General features: G+C 41.8%; 1 protein-coding gene across 1 annotated transcript in view; it reads left to right on the top strand.

Moving 5' to 3' along the window:
• Positions 1-1052: 1052 nt before the first annotated feature.
• Positions 1053-24392, top strand: part of TTBK1 (tau tubulin kinase 1) — a 120748-nt gene continuing 97408 nt past the window's right edge. The window contains exons 1-2 of the mRNA XM_070734578.1: positions 1053-1107; positions 16905-17066. Of these exons, the coding sequence (XP_070590679.1) occupies positions 16959-17066 (108 nt within the window). The 5' untranslated portion in view covers positions 1053-1107; positions 16905-16958. The remainder of the gene's footprint in view (positions 1108-16904; positions 17067-24392) is intronic.

Below are 24392 nucleotides of genomic sequence, written 5' to 3'. Positions count from 1 at the left end.
TGCAGTTAGGTAGCGCCTCCTTAAAACCGAATAGATCTTTTTCTGGGTTGCAGCAACCTTGTGATCTCTTGAAAGGATGCAAATTCTTTAGGAGTTGTTGACAGGTGCTGTGTGAGTGCCCTGGATACTCTGAATAATTTTTTCTTCTTTAAATCTAGACTCCTCCTCAGTTCTTCTGTGCTTTGGATATATCAAAGCAGCTGCCAAGATTCTCTCCTATGTTGCAGTGGGATATCAATTCACTAAATAAATAAAATGTATCTCTTGATAATCAGCTCTAATTAATATTTTAGTGGATTAATGGGGAATCCATGACACCCCCAGAGCAAAATGTTGATATAGTGATACTTTGTCTTACAAACGCCTTGTCATACAAACTTTTCGAGATACAATTTTTTTGCCTCTTCTTACAAACTATTTTCACCCTACAAACCCACCGCCGCTGCTGGGATGCCCCGCCTCTAGACTTCTGTTGCTAGCGAAGCACCCGTTTTTGCGCTGCTGGGATTCCCCTGAGGCTCCCCTCCATGGGAAACCCCGCCTCAGTGAAATCGCAGCATCGCAAAAACACGGAAGTCCGGAGGTGGGGTTTCCCATGGAGGGGAGCCTCAGGGGAATCCCAGCAGCGCAAAAACGGGCGCTTCGGCTGGCAAAAGGGGTGAATTTTGGCCTTGCACGCATTAATTGCTTTTCCATTGTTTCCTATGGGAAACATTATTTCGTCTTACAAACTTTTCACCTTAAGAACCTCATCCCGGAACCAATTTGGTTTGTAAGACAAGGTATCACTGTATTAGGAAAGCAGCAAGAAAATGTTTCTTAGTACTGGAGATTTTGTACCTTCAATACTTTTCATGTATATAAAAGCAGATATGTTTCAATAAGTGATATGACATATCAGAATGAATGATGATGGTACTATTTGAACTATTGATGGCATGTAATATTCCAAGTTTATACAGGCTAAAGCTCTTTTTCTGATCTGTGTGAATTTTGCATTTTTCCAGAGCTTGAATCCTGTGATGTAAGAAATTTCTAAGGAGAAAAGCCTTCCCTGAGTTCAATGAGAAGCAGACATCCCAGAGGACAGGAAGCCAAACAACAGAGGTAGGAACTAGGGCTGTTATTTGACCAGAGTGTTATTTCAGGGGAATTTTGAGAGATTTTCAAATATTTTTCAATATTTTTACTTGAGAAATAAATATTTCAAGGTCGAGATAGAAATCTTTACTTGCTGCTCTTCTCCTGTTTTTAGGACTTAATGCTAAGATTTGAAATACTTTTTAAATATAAAACGTTTTGTTGTCCCCTTTAGGTTTTTGTGGGTTATTTTGTGCTGGTTACATTTGTTCTTGTGACCTTTAAAATAATGTGTAAGTCAGAAAACGTGGCAATAGTAGGGACAGAAATACAATTGTGCTATGTTGATGCCAAATGGTAATTTTAAGGAGTTTCATGTTGATAACTGATATAATGTGGTGGCTTACATAAGGCAACGGCCAAAGAGCCTGCAGCATCTGTAGATGGCATCTCTTGAAGATAAGGTGTGTATCTATGTGGACGCAAAGATTAGATTTTGATCCACTTTAAAATCATTCTTGTATGTGGCCCTGATTTTTCATAGTGGTGCCTGGTACTGAAAAGATTGCTGACTCCGGAGGTAGTTTGGATTTAGACTGAGGATATTTGATTTCAAATCTTCACTTGGCTTTAAGACTACCTAGGTTCCCATAAGCATTCAGCTTACCATATAAGGAAAAGTTGAATAAAAGATGCCACTGTACCTAAAGAAGGCTAGCATGTAAAACTGACAGTCTCAAAATGGGTGAACAGTGCAGTCAGGCGGTAGGGAAAGCAAGTAGGATGCTTGGCTGCACAGCTAGAGCTATAACAAGCAGGAAGAGGGAGATTATGATCCCGCTATATAGAATGCTGGTGAGACCACATTTGGAATACTGTGTTCAGTTCTGGAGACCTCACCTACAAAAAGATATTGACAAAATTGAACGGGTCCAAAGACGGGCTTCAAGAATGGTGGAAGGTCTTAAGCATAAAACGTATCAGGAAAGACTTCATGAACTCAATCTGTATAGTCTGGAGGACAGAAGGAAAAGGGGGGACATGATCGAAACATTTAAATATGTTAAAGGGTTAAATAAGGTCCAGGAGGGAAGTGTTTTTAATAGGAAAGTGAACACAAGAACAAGGGGACACAATCTGAAGTTAGTTGGGGGAAAGATCAAAAGTAACATGATAAAATATTATTTTACTGAAAGAGTAGTAGATGCTTGGAACAAACTTCCAGCAGACGTGGTTGGTAAATCCACAGTAACTGAATTTAAACATGCCTGGGATAAACATATATCTATACTAAGATAAAATACAGGAAATAGTATAAGGGCAGACTAGATGGACCATGAGGTCTTTTTCTGCCATCAGTCTTCTATGTTTCTATGTAATGTGAAATTTGTCTTGCAATGTGTGTGTGGCAGAGGTGAAATGCTCCCGGTTTGCTTGTGCATGTTGGTTGTCGGAGAGCCAGTTGCAAAGGCAGTGCGAGGCTCCGCTCATCCATCCAGATGTTGCCATTTGGGTTCTTTTACCCTCTGCCCATGCACAGAATGCTTTGCGCACGTGCAAGGGGTAAAATAACTCAAATGGCGGCATCTGGACAGGTAGGTAGAGCCTCACGCTGCCTTTGCGAGCGGCTCTTTGATTACCGACCGGCGCAGGTGGACCGGCAGCATTTCATCCCCAGTGTGTGGTCAGTGAAAAGTCATGATGATTGCTGGAACTATAGCTGAGGTTTTTTTTTTAAATCCTCATCTTCAGAAGCCTTCAAAATATTTTAGTCTTTTTTAAACCCTCTCTCTCTTTTTCTTTTATATTCTGGGCAAGTAGAGAAAGCATTATTCTCCCTCATGGTGGATATAGCAGCCATGTATAGATTAATCCTGTCTGCTCAGTGATTGGACTGAGCCTGCCAAAGCTTCTTGTCATGTCATTGTTGTCTCTCCTTCTCCAGTTTCGTTCTTCAGTCGCTTCGAGTTGGATGCTAGTGCTATAGATCTCTATCTTCCAATCTGCTGGTGTGTTTGAGGGATATCGTCTCCCAATTGTAAATTCCATCTGGGCAGATTGGGAGGCGTGGTTATTGTTTCCTGGGACTGCTTTTGCTGGGGGTGGGGGGCAGATGCCTCTGCCCAGCTCCCTGCCCTCTCGGGAAGCCAAAACAAATCTTTAGATTGATTCCTTTGCAGATCCGCTTCTTATCAGCAAGTAATCAGAGCGCTGTGGCCACTTTCACTTTGACGGAGCGAATGGAGTCGCACCCGTCATTTTGGGGCAGCTCCAGATGTTTTTAAACAACAGAACCAGCCTACTTAAAGTATCAGCTTTTAAGTTAGGCTTTTTCGCTGCAACAAGATCAGAATCTCGCCTCCCTTATATCAATGGACGCTTAGCCATTGCCCTCTTCCCTCCTCTGCTCCACGCGGTGAATGGCTGCCATTTTGAATAGCAAAGTTGAGCCTCCAGCCATCTGAACAGTGTGCACCAGCCTTCTCGTGACATGCAGCCGACAGCCTTTCTAGTCATTCATATTCCTCCCATCCTTCGGATTGTTACTTTCCAGGCTGTAATAGAAATATTCAATAAAATACAACCAGATAATTAAAATAAAACAAGGAGAGATTGGTAGGGGCTTAGATTAGATGACCTACAAGGGCCCTTCCAACTCAAATAAATAAATGAATGAATGAATGAATGAATAAATAAATCTATATTATTATTATTATTATTATTATTATTATTATTATTATTATTATTATTAATTGGATTTGTATGCCGCCCCTCTCTGAAGACTCGGGGCGGCTCACAACAATAATAAACAACAGTATAACATTAAAACAAATCTAATAATAAAAAGATATATAAAAACCCCAAGATTAAAATCATACAACACATACATACCAAACATAAAATATAAAAGCCTGGGGGAGGTGTCCCAGTTCCCCCATGCCTGGCGATATAGGTGGGTCTTGAGTAATTTGCAAAAGACGAGGGTGGGGGCCATTCTAATCTCCGGGGGGAGTTCATTCCAGAGGGCCGGGGCTGCCACAGAGAAGGCTCTTCCCCTGGGGCCCGCCAAACGACATTGTTTGGTTGACGGGACCCGGAGAAGGCCAACTCTGTGGGACCTTATTGGTCGCTGGGATTCGTGCGGTAGAAGGCGGTTCTGGAGGTATTCTGGTCCAATGCCATGTAGGGCTTTAAAGGTCATTACCAACACTTTGAATTGTGACCGGAAACTGATCGGCAGCCAGTGCAGGCCACGGAGTGTTGTAGAAACTTGGGAGAATCTGGGAAACCCCACCATAGCTCTCGCGGCTGCATTCTGCACGATCTGGAGTTTCCGAACACTTTTCAAAGGTAGCCCCATGTAGAGAGCGTTGCAGTAATCGAACCTCGAGGTGATGAGGGCATGAGCGACTGTGAACAATGACTCCCTATCCAAGTAGGACCGCAACTGGTGCACCAGGCGAACCTGGGCAAACGCCCTCCTCACCGTTGGTGTTCCAATGTTAGCTGTGGATTGAGGAGGACGCCCAAGTTGCGAACCCTCTCTGAGGGGGTCAATAATTCCCCCCCCCAGGGTAATGGATGGACAGATGGGATTGTCCTTGGGAGGCAGAACCCACAGCCACTCCATCTTGTCTGGGTTGAGTTTGAGCTTGTTGACACCCATCCAGACCCCAACAGCCTCCAGGCACCAGCACATCACTTCCACTGCTTCGTTGACTGGACAAGGGGTGGAGATGTATAACTGGGTATTATATCATTGATGGGGTTGACCACTTCCTCTTCTCAAGGACAGGAATGTCACAGAGCATCCCAAGAATCTTCTGGCACAGAGACAGCAGCTGAGGCTCCCAAGATGTCAAGAAAACACACTTCCAAGATTTCCAGTGCCATGAAGGTGGCAGAAAAGCGGTACCACAAGGCACTATACAAGTTATGCAACGAAGCAGCAGCTAAATATAAATCCACAACTTCCCCATCCCCCACTCATTTGGGGAGCACAGGGGTAACCATTTGGAACTCCGTTTTACTCAACTCAGATTGCCAATTGTGGGGCTCGAGCAGATTTTTCTCCCCTTATCTGCAGGGTTCTCATCTATTCCTCCACCTAAATGTGTTCCTCCAGAAGCCACTTTCACACCCATGGCAGCTGAACTTCGACCAGACTGCAGAGGCCAAGCACTCCTTGCCTGATCATATGCGATCCCTAGTTGCCGAAGCAATATAACAAGGCATCGCGGTAGGCATACAGAAGGCTTAGCAACAGGACAACTGACTCCAGGCGGCCTCTTACTGCCAGAGGTAGCATCAACTACTGGATGAGGAAGCAGAGTTCGTCCAGGGTGGAGATCTGTCCTTTGGCAATCTATAAGAGGGGTACCAGGATGGGCTGGGTTTCCAACCATCGTGTTGTCGGAAGATACTGCTACAGGCCTGGAACTAACAGAGGATAAGGAGACCCAACCAGAATAATCTGTGGGGCTCTTTCCTATCCATTTATTCAGACCATTACTTTGGAAGGCTCAGATAGCAGGGCTAGTTCCTCCTGTAGAACCTGAGAAGACTCAGACTCAAGACAAGACAGATCCCTTGTTCCTAGAACAGAAGGCAGTACAAGAGTCATCCCATCGTCTAAGATGTTCGTAGATCTCATTACCTGCCAATGGTTCCCTACGGGCTTAGGCCCCAATCCTTCCATGGCTGAGAAAAGTCTGTTCAACATCACTCCAGACATATCCAAGATCTTACAGGTACCGACGGTGGATGCCCCCATTGTGGCTCTCCATGCTTCCTCTAATATTCCAGGAGATCCAGTGGAGTCCCTTCACTCGAGGATCATCGGACGGATCTCTCTCTCCAACAACTTTGACAAAGTCTCTGTATGAACCACTCCGTGAGTCCTTATTGTCTCATCTTACATGCAAAATAGTGTTTTTGGTCACGATCACATCGGCCAGATGAGTTTCTGAACTGGTGGTCTTATTGTGCATCTTTCATGCAGACGAGGTGGTATTGCGCTTAGATCCCACCTTCCTTCTTAAGGTCAACATGACCTTCCATAGATCTCAGGACCTTTTTCACCCCTCCGGTTCATCATAAAGAGATGATACACTGGCATAGACTGGATGTTTGACGGGCATTGAGCATCTACATCAAGCACATAGAATCCTTTCAGAGATTGGAAACCTTGTTTGTCACCTTCCAACCAGCATCAATGGCTCGCAAGGTATCTCTTTCCACTGTAGGCAGGTGGATTCAGTCTACCATTGCCAGGGCCTATGAGTCGCAAACTAGAAGGGCACCTTCCAGGATTGCCACCCATTCGACCAGGAGCGCGGCCACTACGGCTGCATGGGCTACTCAAGCATCTCCGGAGGAGGTTTGCCGAGCAATGACCTGGACTTCACCAAGAGCTAGGGTGGCACAGCAGGTAGAGTGCTGTACTGCAGGCCACTGAAGTTGACTGTAGATCTGAAGGTCAGCGGTTCAAATCTCATCACCGGCTCATGGTTGACTCAGCCTTCCATCCTTCCGAGGACCCGGATTGTGGGGGCAATAGCCTAGCTCTGTTTAAAAGTGCTATTGCTAACATGTTGTAAGCTGCCCTGAGTCTAAGGAGAAGGGCGGCATAAAAATTGAATAAAAATTGAATAAATAAATAAATCTTCCTTTGTTAGGCATTATAAAATCAACTCCTAAGCCTTAGCGGAGGCATCCTTCAGCCGGAGGGGATTCAGAGATTGATACCTTGCCAACCATCTTCTGATTTTTTTGGCTTGGGTATGTCTCATATCCACCATGAGGGAGAAAGGGCGTTGGTCCTACCTGATACACCTCTTCTAGGATGGTGGATATAGCAGCCAGACCCTTCCGGTTGGATAATTTTGTGATTGGCTTCAGTTGTTTCTTTAGTTGATGGTTTTAGTTGGCTATAGCACTACAGAGTCTGTCACTATGTTTATTTATCCGAAATTGGGGAAGGAGAGAGAACAATGACATCACAAGAAGCTTTGGCAGGCTCAGTCCAATCACTGAGCAGACAGGATTAATCCACACATGGCTGCTATCCACCATCGTAGAAGAGGCATATTAGGTGGGATCAATGCCCCCTTTACATTTTGGGAGGGTGATTTAGATCCTTACAACTTTCTACTGTTTATTCCCTTTATTTTGCGAGGGAATAAATCTTATCAAAATCCATTTAGCATGCTGGGAATTTTCATTTTGCTCTACAAATAGATGTCCAGTATAAGGTTTGTATTAATTATTACATATTTTAGCAAATAATATTTAGTCCAATCAAAAAATATATATATGAGTACTATACTGCTTTTAAATGGTCAAATAACAGGTATGGTAAACAATCTGTGATAGTGGTAGAATTGTTTCCAATAACTTGAATAAATATTGCTTATTCTAATTCATAGGCTTCCTGAGGTGAGTAACCTGGGATACTGCAGTTCTCCAGCACAAAGCACTTTAAAGTGTTTTACAGGATCTTTAGTAAGATGGTGAGAGAGTTTTCCATAGCTTTTGTTTGATGAATGGAGGCCATAGAGCATTCTGAAGAGATTTTGGATGTTACTGTCTACACCTAGAATCCATATTTAAAGCTTTTTTCCCCCTTAAAGATACAACATGGAACAATTTTTCTAGCCTTAATTGTTCTGAGTTTATAATTAAGTGATTTATGCAGCACTTGAATTTGAATTACAGTGTGACTTGACAGAGAGCTACTAATTATATAAAACAGGGTTATAGCTTGCATTTGCTTAGCTGTCCTCCATGTAGGGGGGCATCAGCTGATTTCTGTACTGAAAATAATACTCTAGAGGGTTTTTTTAATCTCAACTTTTTTTCCTTGCCTGTTCTATTCAACCGCCTGTTTTAACCTAATTATTTCTATTGTATATGGTGTTCCAATTTAGTCCCTAAAGAAGCAGCTGCTACTGATAATCAACAATGCTTTCTCACTAGGACACCAGAAAAGCAAACAATTCCTTTCAATATTTTGGCTTTCTGTAATGCCGAGTAGAGAAATTCTTCTGACATCCTATGAATATAGACAAGCAAATCAACAAAAGAAGTTGCAATAAAAATGGAAAACCCAAATTATACTGAAATTTCCCAGACTGTGTTCCAATATAGAAAAGGAAAAGTCAAAAGAGACTGCATTTTCTAGCTAGCTGATGACAGAGACCATATCCATGACCTAAAAATTAATGAATACCAGTTTTCTAATGCAGTGTTTCCCAACCTTGACCACTTAAAGATATTTGGACTTTAACTCCCAGAATTCCCCAGCCAGCGACTGGCTGGGGAATTCTGGGAATTGAAGTCCAGATACCTTCAAGTGGCCAAGGTTGGGAAACACTGTTCTAATGTCTACCTTCCATTATTCGCTAAAAGTATTTTTGAATTAAATCTAAATATCAAGTTATGAAAATCTAGGATTACTAGTGTGTCTGAGAGAAAGATTTTATAAGACTCGTTGTCCAAATTCTCTTCTCAATGTTTGCCTACTTCTTGAATGCCAGAAATCTTTTTCAATCTGCAAGTTCAGCTTTTGAAATGGCAGGTGGTTGCTGGGTTGCTTGAAATGCTGAGCTGGGTGAATGAGTATCCACATCCAATCTTTGATACGATTAGCTGTGGTTATTACAAGAATGCACCAAGAATATAGAAAATTTAAAAAAAGAGATGAATGAATGTGCCACATCACGCATTAGCTGTCCACCGGCAATTTAGCTTTTTAACCCTATTGAAGTATTTTGCCCTGAATTGTTGGAGGTTGGAAAGGCTGGAAATTTTGCTGGACATTTAAAGGGTGTGTTAAACTCAAGGATTAAATTGACATTCCTATAACCTAAAGCAGTGTATCCCAACCTTTGCCACTTGAAGATATTTGGACTTCAACTCCCAGAACTCCCCAGCCAGCGAATGCTGGCTGGGGAATTCTGGGAGTTGAAGTCCAGATATCTTCAAGTGGCCAAGGTTGGGAAACATTGGTCTAAAGGATAAACTGGTTAGATGTTACTGAGCTAAGAAAAAGAGTATACTACTTTAGTTCAATGGGCAAAAATAGTACAATAACTTATCTTTCTAAATATCCCTACATTCTTGAACAGCCTGAAAATTCTGATAACAAAATTGCTTCTAAGATTTGGTTTGCCCAAGCCAGACCTGATTTCTATGTTTATGTGAAAGAGAGAGAGAGTTTAGTAAATACTTTGGCGTAATAAATGCATGCTAAGTCAGGATTTTTAACTATTTTCTTCAACAAGATGTGCTGGTCTAATTTGCATATAGAATCTGAAGAATCAGTTTACACATCAAGCTAATGTGAAGTTTCCGAAAGATGAAAGATATTAGATATAAACCAGGCCATTGTGTAATTTTGCTTATGAGTCTCATATGGTTCAGTGCATATTGCAGTTTAGTTTCATGAATGACTTTGTATGTGGACATTTATTTAATGCATAAAGCAACAGAGCCAGTAAAGGGATTTTTAAAAAAACGTTAACAAATTATTTCTTAGTGTTGGCTAACCCTTTTTTTCAATGGAAAACAGAATTGAATGCAAATACTTTGGCTTTATATTAACATATGTTTTAGGTTGGGAATAAAAATATTTCTTATTCTGCTTTTCAAGTAAAACAAAAAGGTACCAAAATCATTTAAAGAAACAGCAAACTACAAATATTAAACTCAGTCCAGCAATAACACAGCCACAATGATGTAACAATATTATAGAAACCATATTATGGAAAAGGAGTCGTGATAATTACAAATACTGTATGAGAATTAGAAAAGCAGAAAAGGAGTAAGAAGAGAAATTTGCTACTTCCAATTTTTGTTTTAGGCTTTGCATGAGCAGCATTTGGCTGACCTTAACTTGGGCTGAGAAGCTGAACTATTCAAGCTTACTTAATACTTGATTGGAAAACTATCAAGGCATCATAATTGGGAATTGGGTGATATATTCAACCAGAACATTTTTACGTCTTTTTAATTTGTTCTTTTCTTAAAAAATTAGTTTGGTTTAGCCATAGAACAAGGGCTTTCTTGCAGAAGATTCAGTAGTCCCCATGTTTCTACTAGAAAAAAAAAGAGATCATAATGCCTTATGCAAATGTGATCTTACAAAGTTGCCCTTCAGATGCTTGATAAAGTGATTACTGTATTATGGTCAAAGGGAAATTATATCACGTGGATTAGAATTTAAAGTAGTAACCAGCATTTGGAATAACTGAATAGGCAGCTATTGTAGAATAAAACAATACTGGAGTAAAATGCTCTATAAACCAGACTCTGCCAAATTCCTGATGGCAGTGCTTTCTATGAGGATGATTCAGTCCTCCACTCCCTTTTTAGTTTCACATTTCCAGTTGTCAGCTGCAAAATAGCTTGTTGGTGCTTTGCTGTCTTTTGAAGTACAGTGATACCTTATCTTATGAACTTCATTGGTTCCAGGACGAGGTTCGTAAGGTGAAAAGTTTGTAAGATGAAACAGTGTTTCCCATAGGAATCAATGGAAAAGTGATTAATGCGTGCAAGCCCAAAATTCACCCCTTTTGCCAGCCGAAGCACCCGTTTTCGCACTGGTGGGATTCCCCTGAGGCTCCCCTCCATGGGAAACCCCACCTCTGGATTTTGCGATGCTGCGATTTCGCTGAGGCTTCCCTCGCTGGGAAACCCCACCTCCGGACTTCCGTTGCCAGATGAAGCGCCCGTTTTCACGCTGGTGGGATTCCCCTGCTGGGATTCCCCTGCAGCATCGTAAAAACTTGAGGTGGGGTTTCCCATGGAGGGGAGCCTCAGGGTAATCCCACCAGCGTGAAAACGGATGCTTTGTCTGGCACCAGAAGTCCAGAGGCAGGGCATCCCAGCGGCGGCGGTGGGTTCATAAGGTTAAAATAGTTCAGAAGAAGAGGCAAAAAAAATCTTAAACCCCGGGTTCGTATCTCGAAAAGTTTGTATGACGAGGGGTTCGTAAGAAAAAAAAAGATGAGGTATCACTGTATAGACTTGCTTGTTACTACTATATGTTTTTCTACAACTTAAAAAAAAATGCCCCAAACTTAACAAAATCTATTACAGAAAAAAAGAGAACTATTGGCTTATTGGTGATGGAAAATTTAATATATGCTATCACTGTGAGTGAGAGAATTTTAATCCCCAAATCACCATTTCCCAAACTCTTGATTGTTATTAACTGTAGATTTCTACATAACTTAAAATGTCCAAAAGTCCATTAAGAGCAGTCCTGTGGGGACATATTACAATAATCTAGAGATTTCAAAAATATGTATTTTAGCCAATCGCTACATTTTAACTTGTTTGATGAGCAAACTAGGATAACATACTTTATACAATTTGGCCTCATAAACAATAATAATTTTGGAATTAATTGTTCCACCAAACCATGTAAAACACAATAAAGCAAAGTAAAAGAAAACAAATTATGGTTGCTACATGAATTAGTATGTAATTTTGGGCAGCTTTATGAGAAGAGGAACAGTTGGAGAATCAGTTTCCGTCTCCATTATTAATAACTAACATCTTTTTCATCCCTTCTTCCAGTCCTGTGCAGATACTACATAATTACATTTTGGGGGGGGGGGGGGAAATCAAATGCAGCATAGGTCTACACGTCTCTTATTATGGAAAATAATTACCATTCTTAATTGTTCATGAGTTTCTTTAACAATTCAGAAAGCACGTTTACAGCAAAGAGTTTTAACTTTCTTCAATTACGGTAATTAATTTTCAAAGCAATATATGCCTAGTTGCTTTGATTTTTTTAAAATAAAAAATTAACTTGTTAATTTTAGGCCATCCAAACCAAACAGTATGAACACATTTGGTTGAACTGGTAGATTCTTACTTTCTGGATTATCGTTTCAATCCAAGAAGAAGCCGGAATAGGACAAATGTGCATTTCTGTCATTCAAATGATAGTTTCTCTATTACTTTTGATGAAATAACTTCCCCCACTGAAAGAATGGGGAATCTCACATGCTAAAGGGGTCTGCATATACGATAGAGGATATTTAGTTTTCCAATTGAAAACCAAAGAATTTTTTAAAATTTTGAAACCAATAATTCTTGCAAATTTATCCAGTTATATTCTGGCTGTCTATTGCTGGCATTTTATGATACATTGTTCCATACATTATGATTAGCACGAGAATTGTATCCATCAGAAGAGAGTAATTATAATTTTTCCTTCACATTGAAGGAAGAGTCCAGGATAGGATGGAAACGGAGAACACCTGTTTTACTGTGGAACCCAACTTGCTCCAGTTGATCCAGTTGCCACAGGTTGATGTGCCGGTAGTTTCCTTCACTTTGAATTCCATCCTGCTGCTGGACGCGGATGATGCCTTGAAAGCCGAGGAGCAACCGGAAGAGATGACCTTGTGCAGGGCTCATCAGGCAGATGCTTGGGCCATTCGGGCTGCTATGATGGCATCCTTTTTTACTAGAGTGTCATTGAGGTGGCTGCACCATCTGCAGGACAGGGTCCCATTGGAGGGCCTCCATAGTCACCAGGATCTGCCCAAAATTATTGCAGCTGCTGAGTTTAGGGCAGATGCCTCCTTGGCTGTAGCCACGTTTTTGGCTCGATCCATTGCTAGGCCATTGGTACATGGATGCCAAGTCCTGCTGGAAACTGGCTTCTGGGCCCTTTGAAGGGTGGGACATCTTTGGCCATGCTTTGGAACCCTTTTTCATAGAAACCAGGGGGTAAGAGGAAGAGCCTCCTCTCCCAAAGCAGGCACACTTCCTTCAGGTCTTCTCCCTATTTCAGGTGGCCCTCCTACAGACGGTGGGGGAACTGGGGCGAGTTTCTCCCATCAGTACAGGCCCAGTCAGCACAGATCCAATTTTCAGTCTGACCGCAGCAGAAATAGGCCACAACAACAGTTCAGGTGCCAAGGCGGCACCAAACCTTTCCGTCGGCAGAAATAGACAGAGCTCTGATTGCCCTATTGGGGGCGTGTCTAGATCTTTTTGCAGCTTTCTGGGAAGAGGCAACCTCCGATGCTTGGGTCAGAGAGACCATTAGATCTGGCCTCTCCCTGAAATTTCTTTCCCCTCCTCCGAGGTTCCTTCTCTGCTGCCCCATTTCTGCTGATCTGGAATGCCAGAGGCTCATGGAATCAACGATCCAGCATTTGCTGGACATTCGGGCCATCCAGTTGGTACCACTGGAGCAGCGGGTTCAGGCCTTCTATTTAATTTTGTTTCTAGTGCCCAAATCCTTGGGGGTGGGGGTGGAGGGCAATTCTCAACCTAAAGGGACTAAACCAATATCTAGTTTACAGGGAGTTTAAGATGCACTCCCTCCATTCCATCTTAGCCGTGATCTGGGAGGAGGACGTTCTGACCTCACAGGAGCCTACCTTCCTGTCTCTATTTGTCCAAGTCACTGGTGCTACTTGAGATTCTGCTATGTTGAGCACCACTATCAGATGGAAGCCTGGCTAACACCTGAAAGACCAGCAGAATAGGCCCCTTCATAATCACAATAACCCTCTGCTGGCCCTAACAGGCCCTCATTCACCACTGGCAGAGCTGTCTCTGATGCAGCTCAGCAGCAATGCCCTCTTTGATGGCCACAATCAGCCAAGCCTTAACAGAAGGAGGGATGTCCTGGTCGCAAACCCTGCCATGGTAGGGGTAAAGGTAGCCAAGAGGAAATCTGACATCTACTGTCAGAAGCTGACACATTCTGAGCAGGCCAAGAATCCAGAACCTCCAGACGATCAGAGGCAGGCAGCGCCCCTGGTACACTGTGCCATTGTCCACGATCTGCGTAGATTGAGTGATCAGAAGCCCCTGAAGAAGTGGGGCTGCCCAGAAGCCACCTCGGGCACTCCTCGATGCTCTGCCTCCTCTGCCCTTGCAAACTCTTTTTCCTCCTACACTCAGTGATGTTTAAAGGCCACCTTCAAATCTGCCCTAGAAGCCTTCGTAGAGCCCAGGCCCTTTGTTTTCAATTCCTCCATAACCACCAGACCGGTGGGCTGAGCCATAGCTCTGGACAAAGGCCATCTCCTCCCATCACTCCTCGGCTTTCAAGGCATCAACTGTGTCTGGTGGCAGGATGGAATTTGAAATCAAGGAAACCACCGCGCATCAACCTGCGACAGCTGGATCAACTGGAGCAAGTTGGGTTCCACAGTAAAGCAGGTGTTCTCTGTTTCCACCCTGTCCTGGACTCTTCCTTCAACCCTTGGAAAAAGGACGTATCAGGTAAGAACCAACGCTCATTTTCTTGTGCATATGCAGTTCATTTATTGTTGTTTTTTAAGCACCAAAAGTTTATGATATTCTTGAATGCAGTTACATATGTAATAGAGGAAGAAACAGATGAGACAGTATGATATCACCTTGCTGTAAGGAATGATTTGGAGTAAAATTGTTGCAGTCCTAATGCTCTTTACTTTTATTATCTGTTTTATCCGCTGCAGTTGTAGTGCTCTTTAGATATATTACCTATTAACACTTTTGGGAGTGGAATATGTAACATTGCAAGACTATTTTCTTCTTTATTCATTGACAATGTGTTTTTGATAATCCAAATGTATGAGGTGATATTAATTAATATACTACACCAATAATTCAAAAACAAGGTAGTGGGAAAAGTAATGCAACATAATGATTAAAATACTTGATGGGATCCAGGCTCATATTCCCGCTCAATTATAGAGCCTGCTGGATCAATTTGGAAAGGCCTCCATTGCATAATATGTTCTAATATGTAGAATCAGGCTCTATAATTTGAGTGGGAACGTGAGCCTGGATACCATCAAGTATCTTAATCTTTATTTTGCATTACTTTTCCCTTGTTTTTAAATTATTGTTTATAGTATATTATTTTTTAATATAACCTCATATACAGTGGTACCTCATCATACGAACTTAATTGGTTCCAGGAGGAGGTTCGTAAGGTGAAAAGTTCGTAAGATGAAACAATGTTTCCCATAGGAATCAATGTAAAAGCAAATACAGTGGTACCTCGGTTTTCGAACGCTTCCTTTCTCGTACATTTCGGATACCGAACAAAATTTTCTGCAAAAATTTGCTTCAGTATCCGAACAAAAATTCGGATATTGAACAGAAAATTTTGTTTTCTATCTGAAATGTAAGATCTGAGGGACGAGGTGAGAGGGAATGGGAGTCGGAACGCCCCTCCTGGCCGCCCTCTTAATAGCCTTCCAGTCTCTACCTTGTAACTTCTCTACGCAGCAGGAAGGGTAGGGCTGGCTACAATACCGGAAGCTTCGTGGGGGCTACTTTCCTCAGCGTTCAGTCGGTTACCTACAAGCAGCTGCACCAATTTTTTCCCCCCCGGCGGTGGCGGTTCCGTCGGCTTCCCTTCGAGGAGCAACAGCAACGTCAGGAACGTCACGTGAAGGGAAGCCGCCGGAGCCGCCACGGGGAAAGAAAAAGTTGGTGCAACTGCCTGGAGGTAACCAACTGAACCGCGCGACATTCCCAACGCTGCTGCTGAGATCTTTATCCCATAGGGAATAGAGGAAATACTGTAGATTTAATTGGTTCCCAGCAAGTCAATGGGCTGGGAACCAATTAAATACATTTCCATTATTTCCTATGGGATAAATTAATTCGGTTCTCGACCAAATCGGTTCTCAACCACAGTTCTAGAACGGATTATGGTCGAGAACCGAGGTACCACTGTAATGCGTGCAAATCCTTCAGGAAAATCCCAACCTTTAGAAGGGAGGCGAACAGAGGACAGGGAGGAGCAGCTAAAGGGGGTGTGTGTGGAAGAAAGGCTAGGCTAAAGGGTGAGTGGGAAGGAAGAAAGGCAAGGGGGGCGCCCCTCCCTTTCTTTCTTCAAAAGACACCGTTTCAGTGCCTTTGCAAGCACGTTGTTCTCTGCAAAATCTTTCCTCCAAGCTGCCCCTCCCTTTTCTTTCTTAAAAAGACACCGTTTCAGTGCCTTTGCAAGCAAAATCTTTCCTACTCCAAGCAGCCCCTCCCTTTCCTTTCTTCAAAAAAGGGGGAAAAAAGAAACCCCTTCATCCCAGCAGCAGCTGCTTGGGTTCGTAAGGTGAAAATAGTTCGGAAGAAGAGGCAAAAAAATCTTAAACACTGGGTTCGTATCTTGAAAAGTTCGTTAGAAGAGGCGTTCGTTCGTAAGATGAGGTACCACTGTATTTGGATGATCAAAACGCATCATCAATGTGTTTCATAGTTACCTCATGAAAATAATGTTGTTAAGCGTTATTTAAAGCAGTGTTTCCCAACCTTGGCAACTTGGAGATATTTGGACTTCAACTCCCAGAATTCCCCAGCCAGCATTCGCTGGCTGGGGGATTCTGGGAGTTGAAGTCCAAATATCTCCAAGTTGCCAAGGTTGGGAAACACTGCTTTAAAGTATCAACCTCTGGTTAATTCTGCAATATCACACAGATTATTAAGATAGCTACAGCTCTTGCATTGTTGCTGGCCTTCTTATTACGGTACCACTAAGTTCCTGAGTTGCTGGCTTTCAGTTTTCCTGTCCCTGAGCACTGAAAATCCCGCATGGTAAAAGCCAGTACCTTGTCCACTATTTTTAATTTTGTGCCGCGTCTCACAGCATGGTTGCTTCTGCTCCTTTGTGCATGAGGACAGATGAAGAATTTTTAAAGAGGGCGGTTGCTTGAGCCAGCTAGGCTTATTGCAAGCTGCGCTCGATCCTGAGGTGAGTTTGCCACCTTCTTTAACGCTGCTGCCTATTCGTCCCGTTATAATCTGCATTAACTCTTTTGTGTCCCCACCCCATTTTCTCTTTTTTTTTCCAGATAAATGGCTCATTTAAATTGGGAGCTGCTACTAAACTATTTTCTGGCTGGCAGATGCAGTGCCTAGCAGCTGCTATCAAAGACGAACCAAACATGAGCGGAGGAGGGGAACAGGTTGACATTTTGCCAGCTAACTATGTGGTAAAGGACCGTTGGAAAGTGGTGAGTGTATGCCTGTATCTCTGTCCTGCCAAACCCCTCCGAGGATTTGAGATGCGTTCTGATTCAGCTGCTACCCTGGTAGAGACAATGTCCTCAATACAAGGCGAGCAACTCTCAAAGACTGAGGGCGGCATGTCCCCTTAAATTGTCTTTGCAGCCCACAGAATCTCTACCAAACTGCAGCAGCACAGATTGCCATGGTTTTGAAGCAGGAAACTCATAAAAGCCATAGTACATTAGAGCAGTGTTTTTCAACCAGTGTGCCGGGCAGTAGGAAAAGCAAGTAGGATGGTTGGCTGCATAGCTAGAGGTATAACAAGCAGGAAGAGGGAGATTGTGATCTCGCTGGTGAGACCACATTTGGAATACTGTGTTCAGTTCTGGAGACCTCACCTACAAAAAGATATTGACAAAATTGAACGGGTCCAAAGACGGGCTACAAGAATGGTGGAAAGTCTTAAGCATAAAACATGTCAGGAAAGACTTAATGAACTCAATTTGTATAGTCTGGAGGACAGAAGGAAAAGGGGGGACATGATCGAAACATTTAAATATGTTAAAGGGTTAAATAAGGTTCAGGAGGGAAGTGTTTTTAATAGGAAAGTGAACACAAGAACAATCTGAAGTTAGTTGGGGGAAAGATCAAAAGCAACGTGAGGAAATATTATTTCACTGAAAGAGTAGTAGATCCTTGGAACAAACTTCCAGCAGACATGGTTGGTAAATCCATAGTAACTGAATTTAAACATGCCTGGGATAAACATATATCCATCCTAAGATAAAATACAGGAAATAGTATAAGGGCAGACTAGATGGACCATGAGGTCTTTTTCTGCCGTCAGTCTTCTATGTTACTATGTTTCTATGCCATGGGATACTAGTGTGCCGAGAGACATGGTCAGGTGTGCCGTGGGGAAATTAAACATGGGTCCACAAATTACCATTCCTGCTAGGATATCCCTTTTGTGTTCATCAAAACAGGTACAGGTTTCACACTAAGTGAGTATAAATACATTTAGAAACTATATTATTAACTATATGTATGATATGTACTGTGTTAGAGTGTCATTTTGTGTCATTTTGGTTGGTGGTGTGCCCCAGGATTTTGTAAATGTGCCTCGGATCAAAAAAGGTTGAAAATCACTGTATTAGAGGATTAATAAAATGTATGTAAACAATCAAAAAACTTGGGGGGGGGGTAAGAAGCGAGGTAGAAAATCCAGTCCCTATTCAATATAACATGCCCTGCTCCACTTTGAATAATCATTTTGTTCACCAGGGATATTGTCCTCCCAAACAATATTACATGGATTTTTCACTCCTGCACAAGATGCATGTAGATGATGTGGTATCTGGTTTCACTGATGCTTTTAATGAGACTCTATGAGAACAAAGTGTAAGCTGGTGTTCTTATTATATAATGCGTTCTGGATGGAGCCCTTCTGAATGTTGAGCTTCAGTGGATGCAAATAGATACGTTTTGTTAACCCTTCCACGCTGGAACTGGAGGGATACAGCAAGGACTGGGAGATTCATCTGGTGTGCAGTAACTTTCCCCCTGCTGTCTTGTGACAGGTTTCGAGATGCTGTTTTATACTTATTCCACTAAGTTCTTTGTTGTATGGTTATATGTTTTCTATTTTGTTTGATTATTCTGTCACACCTGTACTCAGACTAACTTTAGGCTAAGGCTGAGTAGACTGTAGATTAGGATGCAAAAGCTTAGGTAGAACCAATGCCATTCCTCTAAAAAGGTTAATCTTCTAAAAAGGTTAATCTTCACATCAGCAGGGATTGGTGCCATTAGTAATGTGGCCTGTGGATGCTCATGTGTGCTTGAGCATTAGCATAGCATTAAATACACTGTATCAATCAGAATAGATCTGGAAGAGACCTTCAGGGTCTTTTTTTTAAAAAAAGTAATTTTTATTAAATTTTATGCATTTAAAAAAGCACAAATACAACATATAAGACATTGACACAAATTCAAATCCAAATATTTTTCAAGTAAGTTAGCATCCAATTTTTTTCATTTGTATCTGTATATTATAAAATTATGTATCTATACATATGTTCTTACATCATATAAATTTTCATTGTAGATTAGTTTTCCTTTTTCTTATCCATTAGTACCACAATGTCCAGATATCATAATGCAGTGGTACCTCTAGTTACGAATGTAATTCGTTCTGTGATCAGGTTCTTAAATAGAAAAATTTGTAAGTAGAAGCAATTTTTCCCATAGGAATCAATGTAAAAGCAAATAATGCGTGCAAACCCATTAGGAAAGAAATAAAAGCTCGGAATTTGGGTGGGGAGAGGAGGAGAGGAAGAGGAGGAGGACAGTCGCTGGAGGACAACCTCCAGTGATAAAACACCCACAACTTCTGATGGCAAGCTGTTCCATTGGTTAATTGCTCTCACTGTTAGGAACTGTGAGAAAAATATTTTCAACAAAAAGAGGAGCACAGACAAACCACAAACAATAAATCTTACTCAGACTTTTCATGAGCGATTGAGAACATTAGGAAAAGCCATAATTAAAAATACAGCTTACGTCAACAACTTATTGCAATGAGGTCCACTGTCATAGCTAAATCCATCAAGGATTAGCTATGGTCAGAGGCCCTGAACTCATCCCAAGACATTCCTTTTATACTTGTCTGCACGCATTTCACAATTTACTTCCTGGTTCTGTCTTGGTGACAGACAGTCTCCACATATACCTGTGTACATCTCAATAGCAATAGTGTTTAGACTTATATACTGCTTCACAGTGCTTTATAACCTCTCTAAGTGGTTTACAGAGAGTCAGCATATTGCCCCCAACAATCTGGGTCCTGATTTTACCGACCTTGGAAGGATGGAAGGCTGAGTCAACCTTGAGCCTACTGAGATTTGATCTGCTAAACTGCTGGCAGCTGTTGATCAGCAGAAGTAGCTTGCAGTACAGCATTCCAACCACTGCACCACCAAAGTTCTCAAACCTTTGCCTTCATCTAGTTTCAGTTCCCTATTTCTCACTTTTTCAACATTCTAATTCCAAATACAGTGGTACCTCATCTTACGAACTTAATTCGTTCCATGACAAGGTTCATAAGTAGAAAAGTTCATAAGATGAAACAATGTTTCCCAAAGGAATCAATGTAAAAGTGAATGATGCGTGCAATCCCAAAACTCACCCCTTTTGCCTTGCGCTGCTGGGAATCCCCACCTCCAGACTTCCATTGCCAGCCGAAGTGCCCGTTCTTGCGCTGCTGGGATTTTCCTGAGGCTCCCTCGCTGGGAAACCCCACCTCCAGAATTCCGTTGCCAGCTGAAGTGCCTGTTCTTGCGCTGCTGGGATTTCCCTGAGGCTCCCCTTGCTGGGATTCAAAGCAGCGCCGGCAAAAATAAAGGGAATCCCAGTGAGTGGAGCCTCAGGGAAATCCCAGCAGCGCAAGAACGGGCGCTTTGGCTGGCAACGGAGGTCCGGAGGCAGGGCATCCCAGCGGCGACAGCTTGGGTTCGTAAGATGAAAATAGTTTGGAAGAAGAGGCAAAAAAATCTTAAACACCGGGTTCGTATCTCAAAAAGTTCATTAGAAGAGGTGTTCATAAGACGAGGTACCACTGTATGCCTCAAAACTACGTAATCTTTTTCTCATCCCTAGAAAAGTGGCATACCTCTCCTGAAAAACCTTGCCAAAAAACCTGCAGGCACTTACCCAGATAGTCTCCGAGACTCAGACACTGTGGAATGGAAGAAAAAAGTATACCAAATGGTGTCACCATTAAAAAATGGGAAAAGTGGACATGCAGAAATTACTTTCACATTACTTCGATTATCTGGGCATTCTTTGTATTTTTTTTAATCATTATCTATTTACAGCTTCTTGTAAATTATCAGGCTGCAGGTATGTACAGTAAAACATACCCATAGCCTGGTCATTACACCATGTCAAATTACTTTGTTAACATTGTTATCAAATTACTTTGTTTAACATTGTTTAACCAACAACAAAATACTGTTTAACTATTTTTACCAACAACAAAATATTGCACCATTGAATGCTTCTCCCTAAGATACTATTTTAGCATATTCCATCATTTCCTCTCCAACCATTAAACTGTTGCCACAGCTTAGTTCGGTACATTATTCATAATCTGTTTTTATATAACAATCTGTTTCTGTATAACAATACAACAAGTCTGTGCTCTCTCTGCTAATGTCATTTATATATAAAATCTCAATTTTAAGATGCAGATATTTGAGACATTTTCCGAATCCATCTGCAGCTAGGTAATTCTATCTAGATTTGCTTTGCTTTCCTTCCCGGCTCTTTGTGTAGCTTTAGAATACTGAGGAGGTCAATTGCTAATGTGGTTTTCATGCTTGCCATGAAGGACTTGGCAAGGAGTCAGCAAGACCAGCTTTTGTTGTATTCATTTATTCAATGTCATACTGAATTAAGCATAGTATTTTTGCAGAAGACTGAAGTGCTAAATATAGCAGCTTTCATATTACCAAAGGTGTGCTTACAAGACAGTAGTTTCCTACAATAATTTAATGAAAATGCCGTTTCTTACCAATCTATGTTATGTATGCAGGATTTAATCTTCCTTTTGTCCTTCTTTTGCATTGCTTGTCTTAGTAGCCTTATCTCTAAAAACTCTTTCCATTGTATTCAGTTTAACTGCTATATGTCTATGTGAAAATTATTGTTATCCAAATTGCTGGGAATCATAATTGCCAGGGCAATTTCAGAACTATGGTTAGCTTAATGAAACTAATAGTCTTTTTGTGATGGGCATCAATCATTGCAGACAATATGGGAAATCTTAAAGAAGCTGGTGGTAATCAGTGGCAAACTATGTAGAGTAATAGAAAATAGCCAGGTGGAATATTCATTTATTTTCTCAAACCATAAACCATGGTATGTTGGGCAGATGGTGCTTTAGTGTCTTCATTGAGCTCACTATAAAAATGTCCAGCGATCATGTGAAAATGATATACTTTAAATATCTTGAAATGGAAATGTAAGTCTTCTTGTCATTTCTTTAATTTTTTCCCCCCTGGAATTATTCCTGATATATTGGACTCAATCAAGCAGCGTGCATAGAGGCTGTCACCCACACTAACTCATATTCTAGTGATAGACACAGGTCTTAAGGGCTCATTTTATTTTCCCTTTTGTGTTTTTATACACACACACACACACACACACACACAAACAAATTATGAAGGAATTTAATAAGTAAAATATAATATAAAGTAAAAGAATAGAAAGAAAATGTGAAACGTATCAGGAAAGACTTAATGAACTCAATCTGTATAGCCTGGAGGACAGAAGGAAAAGGGGGGACATGATCGAAACATTTAAATATATTAAAGGGTTAAATAAGGTCCAGGAGGGAAGTGTTTTTAATAGGAAAGTGAACACAAGAACAAGGGGACACAATCTGAAGTTAGTTGGGGGAAAGATCAAAAGCAACATGAGAAAATATTATTTTACTGAAAGAGTAGTAGATCCTTGGAACAAACTTCCAGCAGACGTGGTAGATAAATCCACAGTAACTGAATTTAAACATGCCTGGGATAAACATATATCCATCCTAAGATAAAATACAGAAAATAGTATAAGGGCAGACTAGATGTACCAGGAGGTCTTTTTCTGCCGTCAGACTTCTATGTTTCTATGTTTCTAAAGGTGCAAATGAGAAAAACATAGAAAATAGAAATAAAAAAAGAAAGTATTTGTATGATAAGGATAAGTTGCCACTGATCTTCCTGCACCATACCCTCCCTCATTTGACCCCTCCCCTGCACTCACATAGACCTGGGCCCTCCTTCCCTCAGCCTCCCTTCATTGCATATACCTATACAGTGTCCCCTTGATTTTTGCGGGGGATGCATTCCAAGACTGCCCGCAAAAGTCGAATTTCCGCGAAGTAGAGATGCGGAAGTAAATACACTATTTTTGGCTGTGAACAGTATCACAAGCCTTCCCTTAACACTTTAAACCCCTAAATTGCAATTTCCCATTCCCTTAGAAACCATTTAGATTATTACTCACCATGTTTATTTATTAAAGTTTATTAAAAATTTTTTATTAAAGGCGGATGAAAGTTTGGCGATGACATATGATGTCATCAGGCGGGAAAAACCGTGGTATAGGGGGAAAAACGCAAAGTATTTTTTAAATAATATTTTTGAAAAACCGTGGTATAGACTTTTCGTGAAGTTCGAACCCGCATAAATTGAGGGAACACTGTACTCTCCTTCCCTTGCTTCCTTTCATATGCACCATGTTGTGCTTTCTTCCTTGGCTTCCCTTCACACACACACCTCTGTACCCTCCTTTCCTTGTCCTCCCTGTGCCTGTATGCAACTGTTCATTCTTCCCTCAAATGCTGTACTACAGCACCTCACCCCCAATTTGCATGTGTGCACTGGGTCTCCCCCACTCTTCTTTGGCACCTCTATGTGCCTTATCTGGGACTCCCACTGCTTCCTACACAATGACCCATGCATCTTGGATTATGACTTTTCTGAGTTGTTGTCACTAAATACAATCACATGATTTCACGGTTTAGAATAGAATAGAGCTGGAAGGAACTCATTCTAGATAATTGACTGTCTAGTTCAGTGATGGCGAACCTTTTTTTCCTTGGGTGTCGAAAGAACGTGGATGTGTGCTATTGCGCATGCGTGAGTGCCCACACCCATAATCCAATGCCTGAGGAGGGCGAAAACAGCTTCCCCCAGTCCCCAGAGGCCCGCTGGAGGCTGGAAACGGCCTGTTTCCCAACTTCCGGTGGGCCCAGTAGGCTCATGTTTTGCCCTCCCCAGCCTCCAAAGGCTTCCCTGGAGCCGGGGGAAGGCAAAAACACACTCCCCCATTCACTGGAGGCTCTTTGGAAGCCAAAAACACCCTCCCAAAGCCTCTGTGGGAGCCAAAAATCTGCTGGCCGGCACACACATGCACATTGGAGCTGAGGTAGGGCAACGGCTTGCATGCCAGCAGATATGGCTCCGTGTGCCACCTGTGGCACCCGTGCCATAGGTTCGCCATCACTGGTCTAGTCTTTTAAAAACCTCCAGTGATGGAGCAATTTCTGAAGACAAGCTGTTTCACTGGTTAATTGTCCTCACTGTTATGAAGTTTCTCCTTAATTCCAGATTGCTTCTCTCTTTGGTTAGTTTCCAACCATTGTTTCTTGTCCTACCCTCTTGTGCTTTGTACAATAATTTGACCCCCTCTTCTTTGTGGCAGCCCCACAAATACTGGAATACTGCTATCATGTCACCCCTAATTCGTCTTTTTTTTAGACTAGCCAAACCCAA

The sequence above is a fragment of the Erythrolamprus reginae genome, chromosome 1 (genome assembly GCF_031021105.1).
Source record: "Erythrolamprus reginae isolate rEryReg1 chromosome 1, rEryReg1.hap1, whole genome shotgun sequence".
NCBI classification, from domain to species: Eukaryota; Metazoa; Chordata; class Lepidosauria; order Squamata; family Dipsadidae; genus Erythrolamprus; species Erythrolamprus reginae.
The sequence above is the reverse complement of the archived record's forward strand: the minus strand, read 5'-3'. Positions and strand labels throughout refer to the sequence as shown.